The following is a 17,468-nucleotide window of genomic DNA, read 5'->3' as shown; positions in this document are numbered from 1 at the left end:
GTTCTGGCGGATCAAAGTTGAAGCGAGATCAGGGCAGATGGGCTCGGTGCCGGTGTCCGCTCGCAACGGGGGGGGGGGGACAGACTGTCCTCGCCCAACCAGATTTTCGGCGGTCTCCGCTCCTCTCACTTTGCAATTTACTTGCGCGCGCGCAAGTCGCCTCCAGCTCCACAATGGTCGACGCTACCGTTCTCCTCGTGCTCCGAATCATGACGGCGCTGTCGTCGCTCATGGTCTCGCTGAGCCCCGCCTTCTCCATCTACAAGATCTACCAGAACAAGACCGTCGGCAACATCTCCATCGTCCCGTTCGTCTCGCTGCTTGGCAACGCCCATATGTGGTGCTTGTACGGATATTTCTGCGGCAACTTCTTCCCCGTGGTCGTCTCGTTCGGCTTCGGCGACTTCGCCGCGCTCACCTACATCGCCGTCTACTACAAGTTCGCTGAAGACCGCAAGTACGTGCTCCAGATCTTCGGTGGTGCAGCCTCCGTCCTCGCGGCCATCACGCTGTACGCCGCCATTGCCGCAACGGATGCCACGGGTCAGGACTACGCGGGTATCAGCCGCGTCCTCGGTTACATGGGCATCATCGCTGCCGTTATCCTGTATGGAGCACCGTTCGAGAAGGCTCTGTTCGTACTGCGCAACAAGAACGCAGCACCCATTCAGCTCCCGATGGTCATCTGCGGTGCAACCAACAACGCGCTGTGGGTCATCTACACGCCGCTGGACAGCAACTGGTTCATATTCATCCCGAACGCGATCTGCGTCGTGCTCGGCTTCGTGCTACCGGTGCTGTACGTCAAGTACCGGCCTAGCAAGGCTGCTCAGACCACCATTGACCTGCCCGACGACGACATCGCCATCCAGATCGTCATTTCCCCCAAATCCGAGATGCAGGGCAAAGTGGCGAGTGCGAGCCCGAGCTTCCAGCCGATGCCGTCGCCTCTGCTCCCGCTCAGCCGCGAGAACTCGTTCCAACTGAGCTCTCCATCGCGGAGTCACGGCAGCTCCTTCCAACAGCTGAGCTCGCCGGCCTTCAGCTCCCGAAGCGGCTCGTTCCACCTCGGCCGCAGCGAGTCCTTCGAACGCGGCACCACTGGCGGCGTCCTGCACATCATCAGAGCCCCGCGGCAGTGAGGCAAGTAGTCATAGTTTGTCGTTTTGGTTGTCACCTTAACTTATCACGCATAATTTACCAGTTCACGTTGAATCGGACGCCTTTCGCACGATTTTCAAGCCGAGCGCTAGCACAATGTCCTAGGTGGGTCTTTTACACAGTTTGAACCCGTAGGGTTTTCTGAAAACTTTTCATGCCGAGCAACAGCAACATCTCAGCATCCATGATGAGGCGTTGTCGATCCATGTTTGCGCAAAAAGCCGCACCGGCGAGATTCTCCTTGATGTTGCCACAGCTAGAGCACATCTGCCCCAGACTACATGTATATTAATTCTTCCTAGGAGATGATCTGGTGCTCACCGAAGAGACGACGTGGCCTCAGCCTGTTGTTGTTGTTGCTCCTTCCTCCTTTTCACCTCTTCCAATGCCTCGTGTTAAATGCCGCAGCGTTAAACGCCTTGGATTGAAGTGAGTGTGTGTGGTTGAACCTGCGGTTCCTATCTTCAGTGTCGTAATCGTAATCGTGCAGATTGCGCTACATACATGTAGATGTACACCCCAAAGGCGCTGCACGAGGTGAACGCTTGACTGGCTGCACCGCCCAAACATTCTTCAGTTCTTCATCCTGCTTGAGTTCATGCCATCGCGAGCGGAAGTCCATGTGACACAGCCTGACAATTGACCACTTGGACGAGCGCCCAGCCTTGCATTCCCCCACTACCGAAATACTTCACGTTATACCCGTCGTTGCAATCCCACCGCCGGCCATTCCTGCCCTGTAAACCGCTTGCATCTAATCTCGAATCCTGACGTTCGCCCCCGCTTTGCGTTCTTGTGGCCGAATGCGCTCGCCTTCCGGTGCCATTCGCGGCTCGAGGAGACGTCGTACGGCCTCCGCATGCAAATTCCTAGACTGTAGTTCAACCACCCGTTCGACCTGCCCATCTCGACCACACATCGGGCAATGCAAAATGCGCTTCCTGCACTTCACTTTGCAATTCGCCCCAAGCCGCACACGCGCACGTATCACAACACAGGACACTGTAGCTAGCAGAGCTCGCCATGTCCGACACAGTGGAGTCCGTCTTCCGCGTGATCGCGGCCTGCACGTCGCTCATGATGATCCTGAGCCCGACGCCGGCAGTCTACAAGATCTACAAGACCAAGTCCATCGGCAACACCAACATCGTGTCGCTCGTATCGGTCTTCGCCAATTGTCACGTGTGGAGTCTCCAAGGTTTGCTAACAAACAACTGGTTCCCCGTCTTCTCCACCTTCGTGTCGGGCGACTTCATCTCCATCATCTACATGGTCGTCTTCCTGCGTTATACGACGAACCGCAAGCAGGCGTTGAAGGTCATAGCCGTCTACGCGGCCGTGCTCTCAATCATCACGACGTACGCGGTGCTCGGCGGGCTGGGTGTCTTCACCAGCCTCAGCAGGGGCCAGGTGGACGACATCATGGGCTACCTCGCTGTGTGCGTGACGCTGGTGCTCTACAGCTCGCCGTTCCTCAAGGTCAAGGACGTTATCAAGTACAAGACCGGTGTCTTCATTCCGATTCACATGGTGCTCGCTGGCACGTTCAACAACACCATGTGGATCACCTACACGCCCATGTCCAAGCTTTGGTTCCTCTTCGTGACCAACGTTTGCTGCGCCACGCTCGGCGTCGCGCAGCTCTCGGTCTACATGATCTACCACCCGAGCAAGCACCCGCTGGGCTACGGCGCCACGCTCGAGGACCTGCTCGAGAAGGAGAAGGAGGACAACAACGACACGCTTTCCATCGCCATCGACCGCGCCAGCGTGCAGTCGGCCAGCAAGGCGGTGCCGCCGCAGAGCCCAATGTACCAGATCATCAAGTCGCCACTGGCCCCCCTCCGCCCGTAGATTGAGTGAGGATCGTAAGTTAATAAAAAAATCAAATTGGACTACAGTAAGCCTTCAACAGCGTTCCCACCGAGTCGTGAAGGCTGACGTTGGACCACTTTGCTCATCTAAACGTACAGATTGGAATGGACCCATCGGCTCAAGGCGCAGGTTGAGATGAACGCGCTTGACTGGCTGCGCCGAGGTCAAACGTCGCCTCGTGTCACCATCGTCAAGCACAACCCACCGGATAGTCGAGTCATACATGTATCTCAACCTGCGTTGTTGTGCGTACGCCGCTGCAGACAGCGCTCCAAGCCTGCATTGAGCATTGACCGAAGAAGAAGACGCAACGACAGCGCAATGGTGAACGTCGTCGTGGAGACGCTCTTCCGGGTGCTGGCGTCCCTCACGTCCATCAGCGTCACGCTCAGCATGATCCCGTCCATGTATCGCATCTACCGCAAGAAGGACACGGGCATCGCGTCCGTGCTGCCGCTTGTGTGCATGGTGGCCAACGCGCACGTGTGGATGCTGGACGGCGCCGTGGTCAAGAACTGGTTCCCCATGTTCGCCACCTTCCTCACGTCCGACGTGATCGCCATCGGCTACGTGACGACGTTCTTCTGCTTCGCCCGCGACCGCAAGAAGGCTCTGCGCAGGATCATCATCGGCGCTACCATCCTCGGCTTGATCACCGTGTACGCGATCGTCGGCAGCGCCGGGTACACCAACCAGTCCAAGGACGGCGTGGACACGACGCTCGGGATCTTGGGTGTGCTGGCCGGGCTCAGCATGTTCAGCTCGCCGTTCGAGCGGATGATGAAGGTGCTGCACTACAAGTCGGCGGCCTTCATCCCGATCCCGATGGTGGCGGCGGGCGCGCTGAACAACGTCATGTGGATCGTGTACTGCCCCATGATCGGGAGCTGGTTCCTGTTCGCCGGCAATGTCATGTGTATGCTAGTCAACGCGGTGAACCTGATCCTGTACATCATCTACAACCCCAAGACACACCCGCTGCGTCTCGAGCAGAATGACCCAGACGCCCTTAGCGTCAACCCCACGGGGGTAGAGGCTATATCTCTCTCCGTCGCGATTTCACCGATTCCAGACGACGGTGCCAAGAGCAAAAAGGCCTCCCAGAGCCCAGCCTATAATGCATTTTGCTCGCCGAATGCTGAGGCCCTCAGACGTTAGCAACCGTGTCTAAGATTAATATACGTCGATGAATCATCGCCTGCGCTAGCGACTTGTATCAAGCTTAAGTTACACAGCACTGCAAGCTTATCCACGCACAACAACAATGGTTTAGCAAAAGCTTCGGTCTCGCCATTAAGAACCCGAAGAGAGAGAAACAATGTACAGTGCACGTGCGTTTAGCCCAATGCATCTCACAATGGACCATCATGTTTTCCTGCCGCATCTCATCGAGTCCTCCTTCACGTGGTATCCATGTCCATGAACATGGCCCTGAAAAGGCAGATTCATCGAGTGAGCTGACATCAAACTGGGCTTGTGACTGGAATCGTAGGCCATGGCATTGACCTCCGCCGTCTCCTTCATGTCGACCTCCGTCGCGGCGTCCCATTGCAGAAACTTCTGGATAACTTCGGGCATTTCGTGTTCGTGGGGTAAGCCGTCCACGCCCATTTCCTTGTACAGCTGCCTCGAGTCCACTCGATCCCTGCCGTGGCGCAGCATGCAGCGCGACAGACCCTCGGCGAAGATCTCTCCCGTATCGGGGCACTTAAACTGCGCCAGCAGGAAGAGCCAGTCGTCGTCCCAGTACACATTGCGCGTGTGCACCTCGTAGCGCTGGAAGAGCTTGATGTCCTTAAAGTGGCGGATGCCCTGCGAGCCGAAGACGAAGTACCAGCGGTTACGCGCGCAGGCGTGCAGAATGCCCTGCACGCCGCATCCATACCAAATGGCCAGCTCCATGCTCCGGTAGTAAGCGTTTTCCCGCAGCGTGCCCGTGAAGTTGCAGTCCTTCAGCGACGCGCGCGTCTTCCAAACGCCGGGGTACCTGAGTAGCGCACCCGGCGGCTGAGGCGAAAGCTTCCGGCGCAGGATGCCAGCCCCCATGTGCCAAAGGATGCGCGGGATCATCGTGGCTTGGCTTGGTTCTGTAGGGCTGTCACGCGGCCGTCGCTAGGTGCTGGAGACCAAGCTTGTCGCGCTGACAAATTGCTCACGTCGGCGCTTTGTTTTGTTGACTGTCGTGCGGGTTATTGTGGAAACCGATTAGATTGTCTAATTGGGATATAAATCGGTTGATTAAGCAGATGAGTAGCTTAATCGGGTCTGATTTGCTAAATCCGACCTCCTAATTAAATCGACAGACTAAGATTTGTACTCTGATTTGACAGAGCGGTCAGTTGTGCCTACAACGCCATGTGGCAAGCTAATTTAGCTGCTCCACGGCTTACAAAGCCCGGGACGGCTGATTTGCATGCTAATCAGCCCGAATGTCCGACACCCACGGCCGATTTAACGTAAAACCGACAAACGCTAATGCTGACGAGAAAGGACAGCGCAAATACATGACTTCAGAACTTGATAAATAGATGCAGTACACATCGAAGCTCACATAAGCGTATTTAATGCACGCGATGCTATTTCTCGTTAGTAGGTACGCGAATCACTCAGCTCGTGGCGGTAAGTGGTCGCTCGTCGTATTTCTGGCGGGTAATGAGGCAACCCCCATTTTATTAACCTTACACCGATTTATACCCTTACCAATGCCATATGAAATCATAAGGATCCCCGATTTAGTACCAGTCAAATCTCTCATGAACGCTGCTTTATCAGCTAATCCGCTCGGGCAATCTAATCGGTTTCCACAATAAATCTGGCTCTGATTACAAGGCGGCGCGTTTGACTTGGCCTTTGTATGGTGCCCAAATATATGCACCTAAGTATGTCTTATGTGACAAATCTAGTTGAAGTGACCATCACTCCTGTGCGCAATTTCCGCACCTCAATCACTTCCGCATTCGCCGCGCGCTACGCAAGCCAAAGAAGAAAGACAGGAGAGGCGGATGGGACTGGACATTGCTGACTCAATGGAGGAGACGCCGGCGTCGCAGGATGCGAAGACGCTCGTCCCTATGTCGCTGAGCTTGTAGGAAACGAGCACTGCGATTGCACCGCTTGTACCTTGGGAGAAGTGCTAACTGATTTGGCATCTTCTGTATACAGAGTGGCAAAGAAGGAGAAGATCCTGCAAATGGAGGCGGCGAAGCTGGAGGCGCTGCTTTGTCAACGCAACGAGATGCTCGGCGGCTTGCGAGAGAGCCACGAGTACCTGCTCATGACGAACGGGCAGCTGCAGTACGTCGCAGTACAGCCATGCTTTCCTTCACTAACCCACAAGATTAATAGCATTTTGTGTGACGCTGTGCAGAGAAAGAAGTCGACTGCGCAGAGAAACACTGGCGCTACTGCGGACAATGCTGGTAGCTGGCCAAGAGCAAGGTGACCCCGGCCTCTGCGACGCGATCGGGGCAAACGAGTTGGAAGCCACTGCCGAAAAATGTGGCGTGTTGAAGGATATTCTCCTCGGGTTGGTAGACAAGTGTGCAGCTTTAGAACAGCAATGCATGGGGCTGGAAGATCAAACCACTCGAGACATGGGAGAGCTGAAAGAGAAGGAACAGTATTTGAACGAAGGTATGAAGCTGTGGGGAATTGCTGTACTATTTGCTATGTCTTACGAGCTGTCACGGTTGTTTAGTTCGAAACACAATCCTCTTGTTCCACGAAGACATTCGTTCTGCGCAGTGGAATTTGAAGGTAGGGAGACTCACACCACTTCCACGTTGATGAACGGTGATTTCACATTTCACACTGCTGCTGTAGAACGACCAAACTGAGCTCGCTGGAGAAGACAAGCGTCTCAATACTGTCAGTCAGAACGCTCAGCGCGAGGCAGCACTGGTGGAGAAGGCCAACGCTGCTTTGCGTAGCGAAAATGCCATGGTTGAAGACCTCGAGGCAGTGCGTTACTCGGTATTGTTGGTGGTTTTCTTCCAAGTACTAACTACCCCTTGGCTGCTCCTGCAGAGATGGCAAAACTATAGTGAAATGGTGCATGAAGAGCATCGGCAGCTTGCGATCGCGAACGAAGATGCAAAGAGGTACTCTGAATTTTGATGCGCGTTCAGTAGCCGTACTAATTATTCTGTACGCAGTGAACAGCGAGAACTTCACCGATTGCTCGAAAGCAACGGGGTAAGACAGTGTCATGTATGTTGACCTCTGCTTAAAACTAACATTGGTGTGGCTGCGACTTTAGGCTACGTGCCCTGCGGACGAGGAAGTCGCCTATCTGGCAGAGGAGTTGCAGTCTACGCTGCAGCATCTAAACGTAAGTGGAATCTTTGTGTATGAATTCTGTCCGAATTTTTCATGTGCCGAATACGACTTAATGTTGTCCAGGAGGAAGTCAACAACGCTAAGTTCTTTAAGCGAGAGCTAGCCTTGCGTAGAAAGCAAGAAAAGGATATGCTGGCTATTACACAGTCGAGCATCAAGGTAACCCTCAGTGCCTTCTGCTCGTCTCAACTGAAAATAATTGTTTTGAATTTTGTTGGGTCAGGCAAAAGATGAGCAGTTGACTTGGCTGGAGCGTCAACGCGTACACATCGAAAATGAACACAAGGAGGTGGCAAACTCTCGCGCTGCTGATGAAGCTGGTAGGCATTCTTATGGGAAAACGAGCGTTTGGGCCGTAGTAGTCTGATTGGGCTGTTCTCATTCTACAGCTTATCAAGAATACCTGGAGGAGCACAAAGCAGCAATGATTTCTCTTGAAAATCAGATCAAGGATGCGGGGAAGCAACTGAAGACAACCGAGCGTGCCATCACGTCCCGTAACAAAAAGGTGGCCGCCGTCAACAAAAAGGTTGCTCAGAAGACAAAAGTTCTCGATGAATGGAAAACAAGAGTCGATGAAAAACAGCAGCAGGTGGCAAAATCGGTAGCTACACAGGAGCTCATCGATGGTGAAGTGATGAGCATGCAAGGGTCGTTGGAACGGGAGCTGCGCAGCCTTGAGCACGCGCAGCAATTGTGTGCTACTCGAGAGATGGAAGCTGAAGAGTTACGCTCATCTTGCACCACGCTGGAGTCCGACACGCAGCAACTACGTGAGTCAGTTGCAACGATAAAGAGCAATATTGTTGCGGCACAAACAGCAGTGAGAAACCGCACTGATGAAATACGCGAAAAGTTTCTCGACACCTTCGTCGTTGATGATGCTGAAATTCTGATTGAGCTGTTGAACAGAGAGGTACGAACGTGCATGGAGGTAAACAATCCGCCAAATTATATTTATTATAGTTAATGTTTGGAACAGATTGAAAGCTGGAGCACAAAGGACGCAGACGACGTCAATGCAACAATTGCTAGCGAGGCAAAAATGGTGAAATCTATATGCACGAATACGCTCACCCTGACTGACTTACTTACTTACTACTTTTCTTTCTGCTACTTTGAACAGTTGAACCAGCGGTACGATGACTTGAGTATCGATACCCGCAAGAAATATGACAAGATCCTGCGACAAAAGGTAAGCCCGTCGCTCACAGAACCCATCAATCACGATTGATCGAAAGCTAAATCCTGCACCATGTTTACAGGAACGTCAATACGACGCAAAGCTTAAGAAACTAAAAGCACGCGAGGCGGAGAAGAAAGCGGAGGAGGGTAGTATCTCCTTGAACAGACCTAGCAAAGGCGAAGAAAACGTTATGGCAGAGCCAACGCACCGAAGCCATGTAGTATCTGCGACGAGCTACGATGTCGTACAAGACAAGCACGAGGATGGTGGAAACCATGAGTCTGATCAAACGGACGAGGCTGAAAATGTGGCCTCCAATCCGCCATGCCTAGATAAGTTAAGCAGTAAGGGCGTTGTCAACGAGGTATGTACTGGTGAAGCACTAAGTTGACTTATGGTGTTGGCTCACGTCACTTAATTTTGTGCAGGCAATTCATGCTAAACCGCGTCCATCGAAAACACAGCTGCAGCAACAAAAGACGAAGAAGCAAGAGCCAAAGCAAACTGCCAAGTCTGTTCGGCGCACACTCGCGCCTCGATTAAGTCTGGTGGACCAGTCTCCCCAGACAGACAACGAGTTGGCGGACCTCTCTACCTATGGCACCAGCAGCGCTACCGGAGCACGACGTTCTCGATTGAAAAGGCGCACGCCGGCGCAGAAAGCAGGGAAGCCAGCCACAGCGATGATGCATCGCCCAAGCAGCTCGAATGGAAGTAGAACTCCAGAACGGGCAGATTCCGTGGACAACGCATCGCGTATTGCTCAACTTGATCCTGCCGATGATGGAATGCCAAGTCAAGGCTCGCTTGATTCTCCGGTTGGCTGCGACGAGGACCCTGCGGCATCGCGATCTAGCAGTACAACCCTGAAGAAAAAGTCGTCTGATGCGGAACCTGGAGCCGTCGCACGCCAAGGCGCCTCCAAGAAGCCGCTGGTGCAGAAGGTGCGTTAGCAGAGCCCGCAATTATCCGCTGATGCTTACTTCCCCTGACCATAAGAGCTAACACATTGTAAAGCAGGTGGATCAGCGCAGCAAAAACGCTACCAAGCGCCGCACCAAGGTCAAAGCATCGTACCGAAATGCCAAGACCACCAAGGTTGGCCGTATCTCGCTCGGCCGCTCACAGGCCGCCGTGGACTGGACTGCCGCCGACTCCTTCTCGTTCGACTGAGCCGCAAACGCGACCGGTAGGCGTAGTTTGCTTCTCCATTTTCCGCTAATAACCGTAGTGCTTGTTCCCTTTGCTTCTGCTTGAGATCATCCCTTCCTCTTGCATCCACAGAGCGCCAGTCCGCCAGCAAACCCAAGCGCACTCAATATGTTCGCATCAACACTAGCCGGCGTCAACTCCTCGCCGATTGGTGGAAAATACCACCAATCGTGTGTTTTAGCTCACTTTTCGCATCCAATGAGGAGAACATGGTCGAAAGAGTGGCTCGAGGTCGGCGGAATTGCAACTGACGGAGCTTCCCGTTTGGCGGTCTCCCTTGAACGAGGGGTGCACGTCCCACCCTGGTCGTCATTGGCCAGTCAGATCCGTCAAAAATAGCGGATTGGAATCCAATCCGCTATTAATCCAATCCGCTATTGGAATCCAATCCGCTATTTTTGACGGATCTGACTGGCCAATGACGACCACGCGTTTGGCGGTTTCCCTTGAACGAGGGTGCAGGAAGCTCCGTCAGTTGCAATTCCGCCGACCTCGAGCCACTGTTTCGACCATATTCTCCTCCATGCTCCGCTCCGCCTCGCGGCAGCCCACGGGCAGCGCCGCCTCCGTGACCGCCATGGTGTCCGCGCTGGGCCTGGCTAGCTTCTCCTCCGCCGCGCGCAACGCCGAGGAGCCCAAGGTGGCGCTGAGCCCCAAGGAGTTCCGCTCCTTCAAGGTGACCAAGGTGGAGGAGGTGACCCACGACACCAAGCGCCTGGTCTTCGCACTTCCCAGCAAGGAGCACGAGATGGGCATCACCGTGGCCAGCTGCCTCAGGGCCAAGGCTCAAGTGAACGGCAAGAACGTGATCCACCCGTACACGCCCACCAACACCAACGCCGAGAAGGGCGAGCTCGAGCTCGTGGTGAAGGGCTATCCGAACGGCAAGCTCAGCAAGCACATCGTGAACCTGAAGGTGGGCGACGAGCTCGCGATGAAGGGCCCGTTCGTCAAGTTCGAGTACAAGCCCAACCAGTACAAGAGCATCGGCTTCCTGTGCGGTGGCTCGGGCATCACCCCGGCCCTGCAGGTGGTCAAGGAAATCTGCCGCAACCCGGACGACTCGACGCAGGTGGTGCTCATCTTCTGCAACCAGACGGAGAAGGACATCATTCTCCGTGACGAGCTGGACGCCCTGCAGTACATGTACCCGCAGTTCCAGGTGCACTACGTGCTGGACAAGGCCGACGCCAACTGGGAGGGCTACACGGGCTACGTGACCAAGGAGCTCATCGAGAAGCTGCTGCCGGGCCCGTCGGACGAGAGCCTGATCGGCGTGTGCGGCCCGCCCCCGATGATGGACGCTATCTCGGGCAACAAGGCCCCGGACCGCAGCCAGGGCCTGCTCAAGGAGATCGGCTACACCAGCAAGCAGGTGTTCAAGTTCTAAGCGACCTCATAGCTTCGTCTATCGGCCGATTCCTCGAGATGAAGGCAGCGACTGGAGCTGGCTAGCTCGTTATTGACATACTCACTGTCTAAGAAGTGTTCTCCCATGCAGCAACAAAAAATATAGCGCATCGGTTTAAGCTTGCAAGATCGCTCACTTCTACTTAGATCCAGTTGTTTTGAGACTGCTGTTTTGGTGGGATTAGAGAAGACGAAGGACGGCGATAAACGAAGAAGCAGCGCGAAAGAACACTGGGGGATACATTTGCAAAGGCACGATGTAAATGAGTTTAAGCCAACGTACTCAAGACTCTCACGAGTCGGTTGCCAACGCTGCGTATGATGTTCCCATCGCGTTATCAACCAACGCGGACGGAGCATTGCGCCTGCAGTCAATAGAAAACTTCACTTGAAACAACCAGGAATTGCCAACTGGAAACTTACTACACTTCCGAAAGCTGAGTGGTTTCGAGGTGCCCAGTCTGGTTCATGTAGGTGAGCTGCACATTGCCGACGCTGTCGACGTCCATGGCCGTGATACCGCAGTGGTTGTAGCGCATGCGGCCCCACGTGCCGTCCGGGTCGACGCCCAGCGCCTTGCAGATAAACCAGCGGATGATGTTAGCGTGGCACACCACGACGCGGAATCTGTCCCTGGCACGAGTCTGCGTCGAGCGCACGCCGAACGTGTTGGCGTACAGCTTTTTGTCCTCCTCGCTCAGCTCGCGCTCCTCGATCTCGAGGTCCTGCGGAATCAAGTGGCGGAACGTGGTGCGGTACGCCATCTTGAGGCGAGCGCAGTCCGACACCATGTTGTCCAGCTTCTCTCTCGCCAGTTGCTGGCGGTTGCCATTCGGCAGCGGGTTACCGGGCCAGGCTTCACGGAACAGTTTGTTCTCACGAAGTTGCACACTCCCCGACGGGAACGCATTGCCAATATGCTGAGCCGTCTCAACAGCACGACGAACGCCACTATGGTACACCGGGAACTTGGGGAATCGCTTCAGCACCATCCGCTCGGACAAATAGTTGTGAAGGAATTTACCCGTCGCACGAGCCTGCTGCACTCCCAAATCCGTCAAGGGTCCGTGCATGTCCACGGACGGGGTCTGCGAACTGGCATAATGGCCGTGACGCACCAAGATAATGTGCGTCGTGCGGCTCTGGTCCACCAGCGACAGGTCCGACGTGGGCTCCACGATGTAAGCCTCCGCCGCCACGGCAATGGCCGTCATCCAGTCCATCAGCGTCTGCACACAGGGGGCTCCGATGCTGCGCACACTGCCATTGGCCAGCTTCAGGGTGAACGACAGGTTGTCCAGACGCTCCACCGACGCGCCGGCAATGTCCCACGTGCCCTTGAGCGCCCCGTACCGCTGCTTGCTGTCGATGGTGTAGTACGACAGCTCCTGCCCTCGCAGCACGAAAATACGCTACGAATGCCCCCAACACCCACAAAGTTACTACACCATACCCCCCTCTCTATACATGGAAGTGTGAGGAATACGTACACTTACATTCTTCCAGGTCTGCAGCCCGCCCTCGCCCTTCTTGGTGAGCTCCCCCTCCATCAGCACGTCGCTCGAGAAGACCTGCACGTGCGCGTCGTGGATCTTGGCCTCGGAGAAGTTGTTGCTCAGGTCGGTGACCACGGACGGGCGCACCATGGATGACGGCCGCACGACGGACGCCATGAGCGACGGCCGCACGACGGACGCCATAAGCGACGGCCGCGGGCCCTGCGAGACGCCCAGCACCTGCGTCGCGTTCAGCTCGTCGCACGCGCTGGGTCGGTAGTGGTCGACGGTCGACTGCCGCGAGTTGAGCGCGTGCGACGGCCGCACGTCGTTCTCGGGCGCCTGAGAAGGCGACACCACTTCCATGTTCATCCTTCGGGCCTGCCTTCTTGTTTGCGAGTGGGTTGGGTGGGTAGGTGGGTAGGTGCAAAGTGTTCCAGGCGCTTTGCAGTGTGTGCTCCAGCCTCTACAGATGCAACTCGCTCAGCTCGGCCTAAAAACCGGCTGGATTGGCCGCATCATAGGAACTGACTTGCATGTGTGGGCCACACCACGACCGTCGATGCAGTTTGGGCAGGTTCGATTTCGGTGCATTCCAGAAAGCGTCACGCTTTGGACCTCGAGGGACCACGGGGACCAACCACTTCGAGCTTCTTGCGATCCGCAGGCTGCAACAAAGCGCTGCTCTATGCAGTTTTTCGTTTTCGAGTCGAGATTTTTGACGGGGAGGAAGTGCGCTGGAGCTGGATGGAACAAAAAAAACTCGTCGTCGAGTCAAAGTACAGGTAGAAGACACCAAAGCATAGATAGACTGGAAGCCTTCCAAAACCGTATTAAACTTCTGCATAAACGGATTTAAGAAAACTTATTCTGATGAGACGTAAATTACGTCTGAATAAACGAAGGGTCACTTCGCCCCCTCATTGTGCAACTACATAAATGTTAAGTTGATTAAAGTATACACCTCCCTCATTTAGCAACTTGAAGGCATAAAACCCGACCTCTCACAAGTTTGTCAGCGCTCTATCAGACTCTTAGCACTACACGATTTTGCTATGATACACTTGTCGAAGACTGAGGTTGTTCCAACCGAGATTAGCTACTCGCTAGTGAAGGTGATCTTCGTTAAATACTTTAGCAAGTCTGAATAGCTTAGCTTGGATTGATCCAATCGCCTATATCGGAAATTTCACAATAGACCTGGGAAAATGCTCAATGACTTCGCAACCACCCATCACGCTGTACTTGTCGCTCAAACTGGACACTTTTGGCCTTACTTGGCGCCAGTCTCGACATCACCGGCAGTGGCGCCGAGTCCACTTGTGTACTTAAGTAGCCTGGTTAACTATCAAACGACATGCCTGCATACAGTGGAGCTCGAGCGCCCCGCGAAGAAGCAGTCGACAGTTGCCTGGTTAATTCTGCTCAATGAAGCCCAGCCTGCACGGCGTGCGTCTGCTGCTAGCCTGCCGCGAGCTTCGATGCGAAGAAGCGTGACCGCAAGCGTTGCGGTCCTCATCCGCAGCATGTTCCGCATCCGTCGCGACATCGAAGGAGCAGGAGCAGGTGCAGGATGAGGGATGATAATGACGCAACAGTGTTTAGCACCTTAAACAAGTGAGTCTAAGTAGTCTGCCCGAAGAGATTAAACGACTTTGTGCGATTAGAACCGAGTATGGTCGTAAAATACTGAGTGACTTCGGAAATATCAACTCTCCGTTGCTTTGTTGCTTTCCCCACCATTTCCCTTTGCAACGAACCAAATCACTGAGTGGGCACAAATACAACAACGAATTTCGCAATAGATCACCTACTCGGTTTGAGTTCTAATGAGCGCCCCCCGCATGTTTCGATATAAATCATGGGAGCCCATACAAAAATCAAGATATCAGCTGTATCGGGTGCTCAACTCAATCAACGATTTGTCAAAATACAGGCATTAATAGCCAATGAAATGGCAGCTGATTATAGTCCAAGCGATTCTGCGTCGAATGGGGCAGGTTTGATGTGAAACCAAGAAGAAATGACAATTCTGTAGTATGAAATGTCAAGCCTGCAAATCATTTGACTTGTTTTTTGTATCCTTTTTTGCTAAGGGGGGGGGCGCTCATTTAACGGAAAATGTACAGCCCATGTTTTCGGATTGGAGGGGGTGAAATGGCCCGCAAATCTATCGTGATGCAGAGACCAAATCGGCATCAGTGGCGTTTGAGAAGCATGAACAACCCGCAAACGTAGCCCCGAAGCAAGGCTTAGGCCTATAGTTCCCTGCCTAGCGCTGGGCCGGCCTTCTAAGGTTTTAAGGACAGGTAGAGCCACATTTAGCAGCTCGATTACCCAGTTCCCAGGGATTTGCAATAGATTTGGGTGCCATGACACCCGTCCTGAAAACCGAAACATGGATGTCCATGATTTCAGCATGTTTTACATGTTTGGAGATCTTACTTGGTTTTATTATGCATTTATCCCTAACCCTATTCCGAAACATGGGCTGAAGGGCCAGCCCTCATTTAACCCACCCGCTGTACGTATATGGGAGCCTCCAAAACCTGCATTTCATCGACGTAAAATGTTTCTCTAAATTCATCTCTAAATATAAACTGTGCAGAGGTCGATATACGTTTTAAGGTCTATTTGCTGTACACGGGATACTTAAGTAATACAGTACAGTACACACGCGACGATATGCTCACACCCGGTTACACTGTACTGACGTCCGACGTGAGCCCTGCCATGGGCGAGTGCACGATGTTGTACACGGGGCTGTGCGAGTTCCGTTTGGTCTTGAGCCCCACTTCGTCGTCCGACGGCAGCGGTGACGGCAGCGGTGACGGCAGCGTGACGTTGGCGCCGATGGCGTCCGGGTCGTTCTCGTCGAGACGCAGCGGGTGCGTCTTGGGGTTGTAGATGATGTACAGGATCAGGTTCACCGCGTTGACTAGCATACACATGACATTGCCGGCGAACAGGAACCAGCTCCCGATCATGGGGCAGTACACGATCCACATGACGTTGTTCAGCGCGCCCGCCGCCACCATCGGGATCGGGATGAAGGCCGCCGACTTGTAGTGCAGCACCTTCATCATCCGCTCGAACGGCGAGCTGAACATGCTGAGCCCGGCCAGCACACCCAAGATCCCGAGCGTCGTGTCCACGCCGTCCTTGGACTGGTTGGTGTACCCGGCGCTGCCGACGATCGCGTACACGGTGATCAGGCCGAGGATGGTAGCGCCGATGATGATCCTGCGCAGAGCCTTCTTGCGGTCGCGGGCGAAGCAGAAGAACGTCGTCACGTAGCCGATGGCGATCACGTCGGACGTGAGGAAGGTGGCGACCATGGGGAACCAGTTCTTGACCACGGCGCCGTCCAGCATCCACACGTGCGCGTTGGCCACCATGCACACAAGCGGCGATGCCCGTGTCCTTCTTGCGGTAGATGCGATACATGGACGGGATCATGCTGAGCGCGACGCTGATGGACGTGAGGGACGCCAGCACCCGGAAGAGCGTCTCCACGACGAAGCTGACCATTGCGTTGTAGCTGGATGAGTTGCTGGAACTTGGGTTGGGTGGACGCCGGTAAACAGCCAGGCATATAGCACACCCTGGAAGTGGCGCGCGCCGTGGCTCAAGTTTAAAAGTGGGGAAAACGTCAAGAGCTGTATGCGTTGGGAAAACGTTTGTCAATAGGTGTAGTGGTCGTGGGCGTCACGTCGCATCATGTCTCATCATACACGTTTTTGTTGCCGCGGTATTTCGGCCGAGGTCGGGTCATACAGACCCAGGATCGAGCTTCCAAGCACAGTAGTTTATTAACGACACGCTCGTAGCGAACACGGTCAGCTAATAATAGCATATAGAGCAACTGTACTCGACAACTTCGCTATTGTAGCTACAAGGAACCACCAACGCAAACCGCGAGCGTATTTAGCATGGCTATACTAGGTAGGTTTTGCATCTGAATTTCGGAGGTGAAGGAGCTCTAGTGAGAGCCCCCAACCGGGGGAGAGTGTAGGTATTGTAGAACTGTGGCAACGCTGAGGCCTGGCTACAATGGATAACGACGTTCATTGTAGTCCCTCAGCCGTACAATTCGCTATCAAAGTCATGGACACCACGAACCGGGCTAGTTGCATCAGATAGAAGCCTTCCTAACCCCGGGTTTTATGGATTTGGATCTAAGCCCACACACCAGTCACCGCATTCGTTGCTGATGCTGCTTTATCATGCACCTTAGTGCGCTTGGAACCACATATCACATACTGTCATACCGAGCATACACCTAATGACACGAGTTAACCGCTTTTGACAAAACGTTTCAAATTCATACACATTTTGACGTTTTCCCTTAAAAGTGAGCTGACCTTGTGTCTCAAATTGAGACTCTCAATAAGGGGAGTCGAACCTGGCAAAAAACGTGCTGATTTTTAGGGCGATTTGATGTTGATTATTTCGGCGAAACCTTGTTGATTTTCAAAATCAACCACCTCCGGAGGTGGTTGATTTGAAAAATCATGATGATGATTTCGAACTTCAAGTGGTACCGCTTGCTGTTCCCTCCACACCTTCTACGAGCCCGAGCCCGTCTACTTCAAAAGTGGGCTCCCCCTAATACGAGAGCCAAAAGTCGCACAAAACGGGCTCCCTCATGGTAAGTACGAGATCAAGGAGCCCTGGTTCGGGCTCCCCATTGGCTCCCCTCCAGGGCTCCCCAAATTTAGCTTCAAATCTATGACGGGCTCTTCATAGTAATATCTGATTGGCCAATTTTACCTAGACTTAAGGCGAGC

The 17,468-nt window shown here is 53.9% G+C and overlaps 6 protein-coding genes across 6 annotated transcripts; 4 read left to right on the top strand and 2 right to left on the bottom strand.

Annotated features, from left to right (window-relative positions):
- Nucleotides 1-173: 173 nt before the first annotated feature.
- Nucleotides 174-987, top strand: PHYSODRAFT_483041 (hypothetical protein; the record flags this gene model as incomplete). Its single annotated transcript, XM_009520355.1, has 3 exons — nt 174-491; nt 549-799; nt 825-987. The coding sequence occupies 3 exons, from the start codon at nt 174-176 to the stop codon at nt 985-987; spliced, it is 732 nt and encodes a 243-aa protein (XP_009518650.1).
- A 1,197-nt stretch (nt 988-2,184) lies between these two features.
- On the top strand, nt 2,185-3,015 carry PHYSODRAFT_485653 (hypothetical protein; the record flags this gene model as incomplete). Its single annotated transcript, XM_009520354.1, has 1 exon — nt 2,185-3,015. The coding sequence occupies one exon, from the start codon at nt 2,185-2,187 to the stop codon at nt 3,013-3,015; it is 831 nt and encodes a 276-aa protein (XP_009518649.1).
- A 342-nt stretch (nt 3,016-3,357) lies between these two features.
- On the top strand, nt 3,358-4,194 carry PHYSODRAFT_483399 (hypothetical protein; the record flags this gene model as incomplete). Its single annotated transcript, XM_009520353.1, has 1 exon — nt 3,358-4,194. The coding sequence occupies one exon, from the start codon at nt 3,358-3,360 to the stop codon at nt 4,192-4,194; it is 837 nt and encodes a 278-aa protein (XP_009518648.1).
- A 207-nt stretch (nt 4,195-4,401) lies between these two features.
- PHYSODRAFT_486843 (hypothetical protein) lies at nt 4,402-5,106 on the bottom strand (the record flags this gene model as incomplete). The annotated part of the gene is made up of 1 exon (XM_009520352.1): nt 4,402-5,106. One exon carries the CDS (start codon nt 5,104-5,106, stop codon nt 4,402-4,404), a length of 705 nt encoding a protein of 234 aa, XP_009518647.1.
- Nucleotides 5,107-8,281: 3,175 nt separating this feature from the next.
- Nucleotides 8,282-11,993, top strand: PHYSODRAFT_284727 (hypothetical protein). Its single transcript, XM_009520351.1, has one exon. The coding sequence runs from the start codon at nt 10,296-10,298 to the stop codon at nt 11,160-11,162; it is 867 nt and encodes a 288-aa protein (XP_009518646.1). The 5' UTR covers nt 8,282-10,295; the 3' UTR covers nt 11,163-11,993.
- Nucleotides 11,994-15,377: 3,384 nt separating this feature from the next.
- PHYSODRAFT_258015 (hypothetical protein) lies at nt 15,378-16,209 on the bottom strand (the record flags this gene model as incomplete). Its single annotated transcript, XM_009520350.1, has 2 exons — nt 15,378-16,101; nt 16,124-16,209. The coding sequence occupies 2 exons, from the start codon at nt 16,207-16,209 to the stop codon at nt 15,378-15,380; spliced, it is 810 nt and encodes a 269-aa protein (XP_009518645.1).
- Between the last annotated feature and the right edge of the window lie 1,259 nt (nt 16,210-17,468).

This window comes from Phytophthora sojae (assembly GCF_000149755.1).
Source record: "Phytophthora sojae unplaced genomic scaffold PHYSOscaffold_2, whole genome shotgun sequence".
NCBI classification, from domain to species: Eukaryota; Oomycota; class Peronosporomycetes; order Peronosporales; family Peronosporaceae; genus Phytophthora; species Phytophthora sojae.
This window is presented reverse-complemented; position numbering and strand designations above follow the sequence as displayed.

Excerpts from the sequence above, each read along its gene's own strand:
- PHYSODRAFT_284727 (XM_009520351.1), top strand. The coding sequence starts at position 10,296 with ATGCTCCGCTCCGCCTCGCGGCAGCCCACGGGCAGCGCCGCCTCCGTG.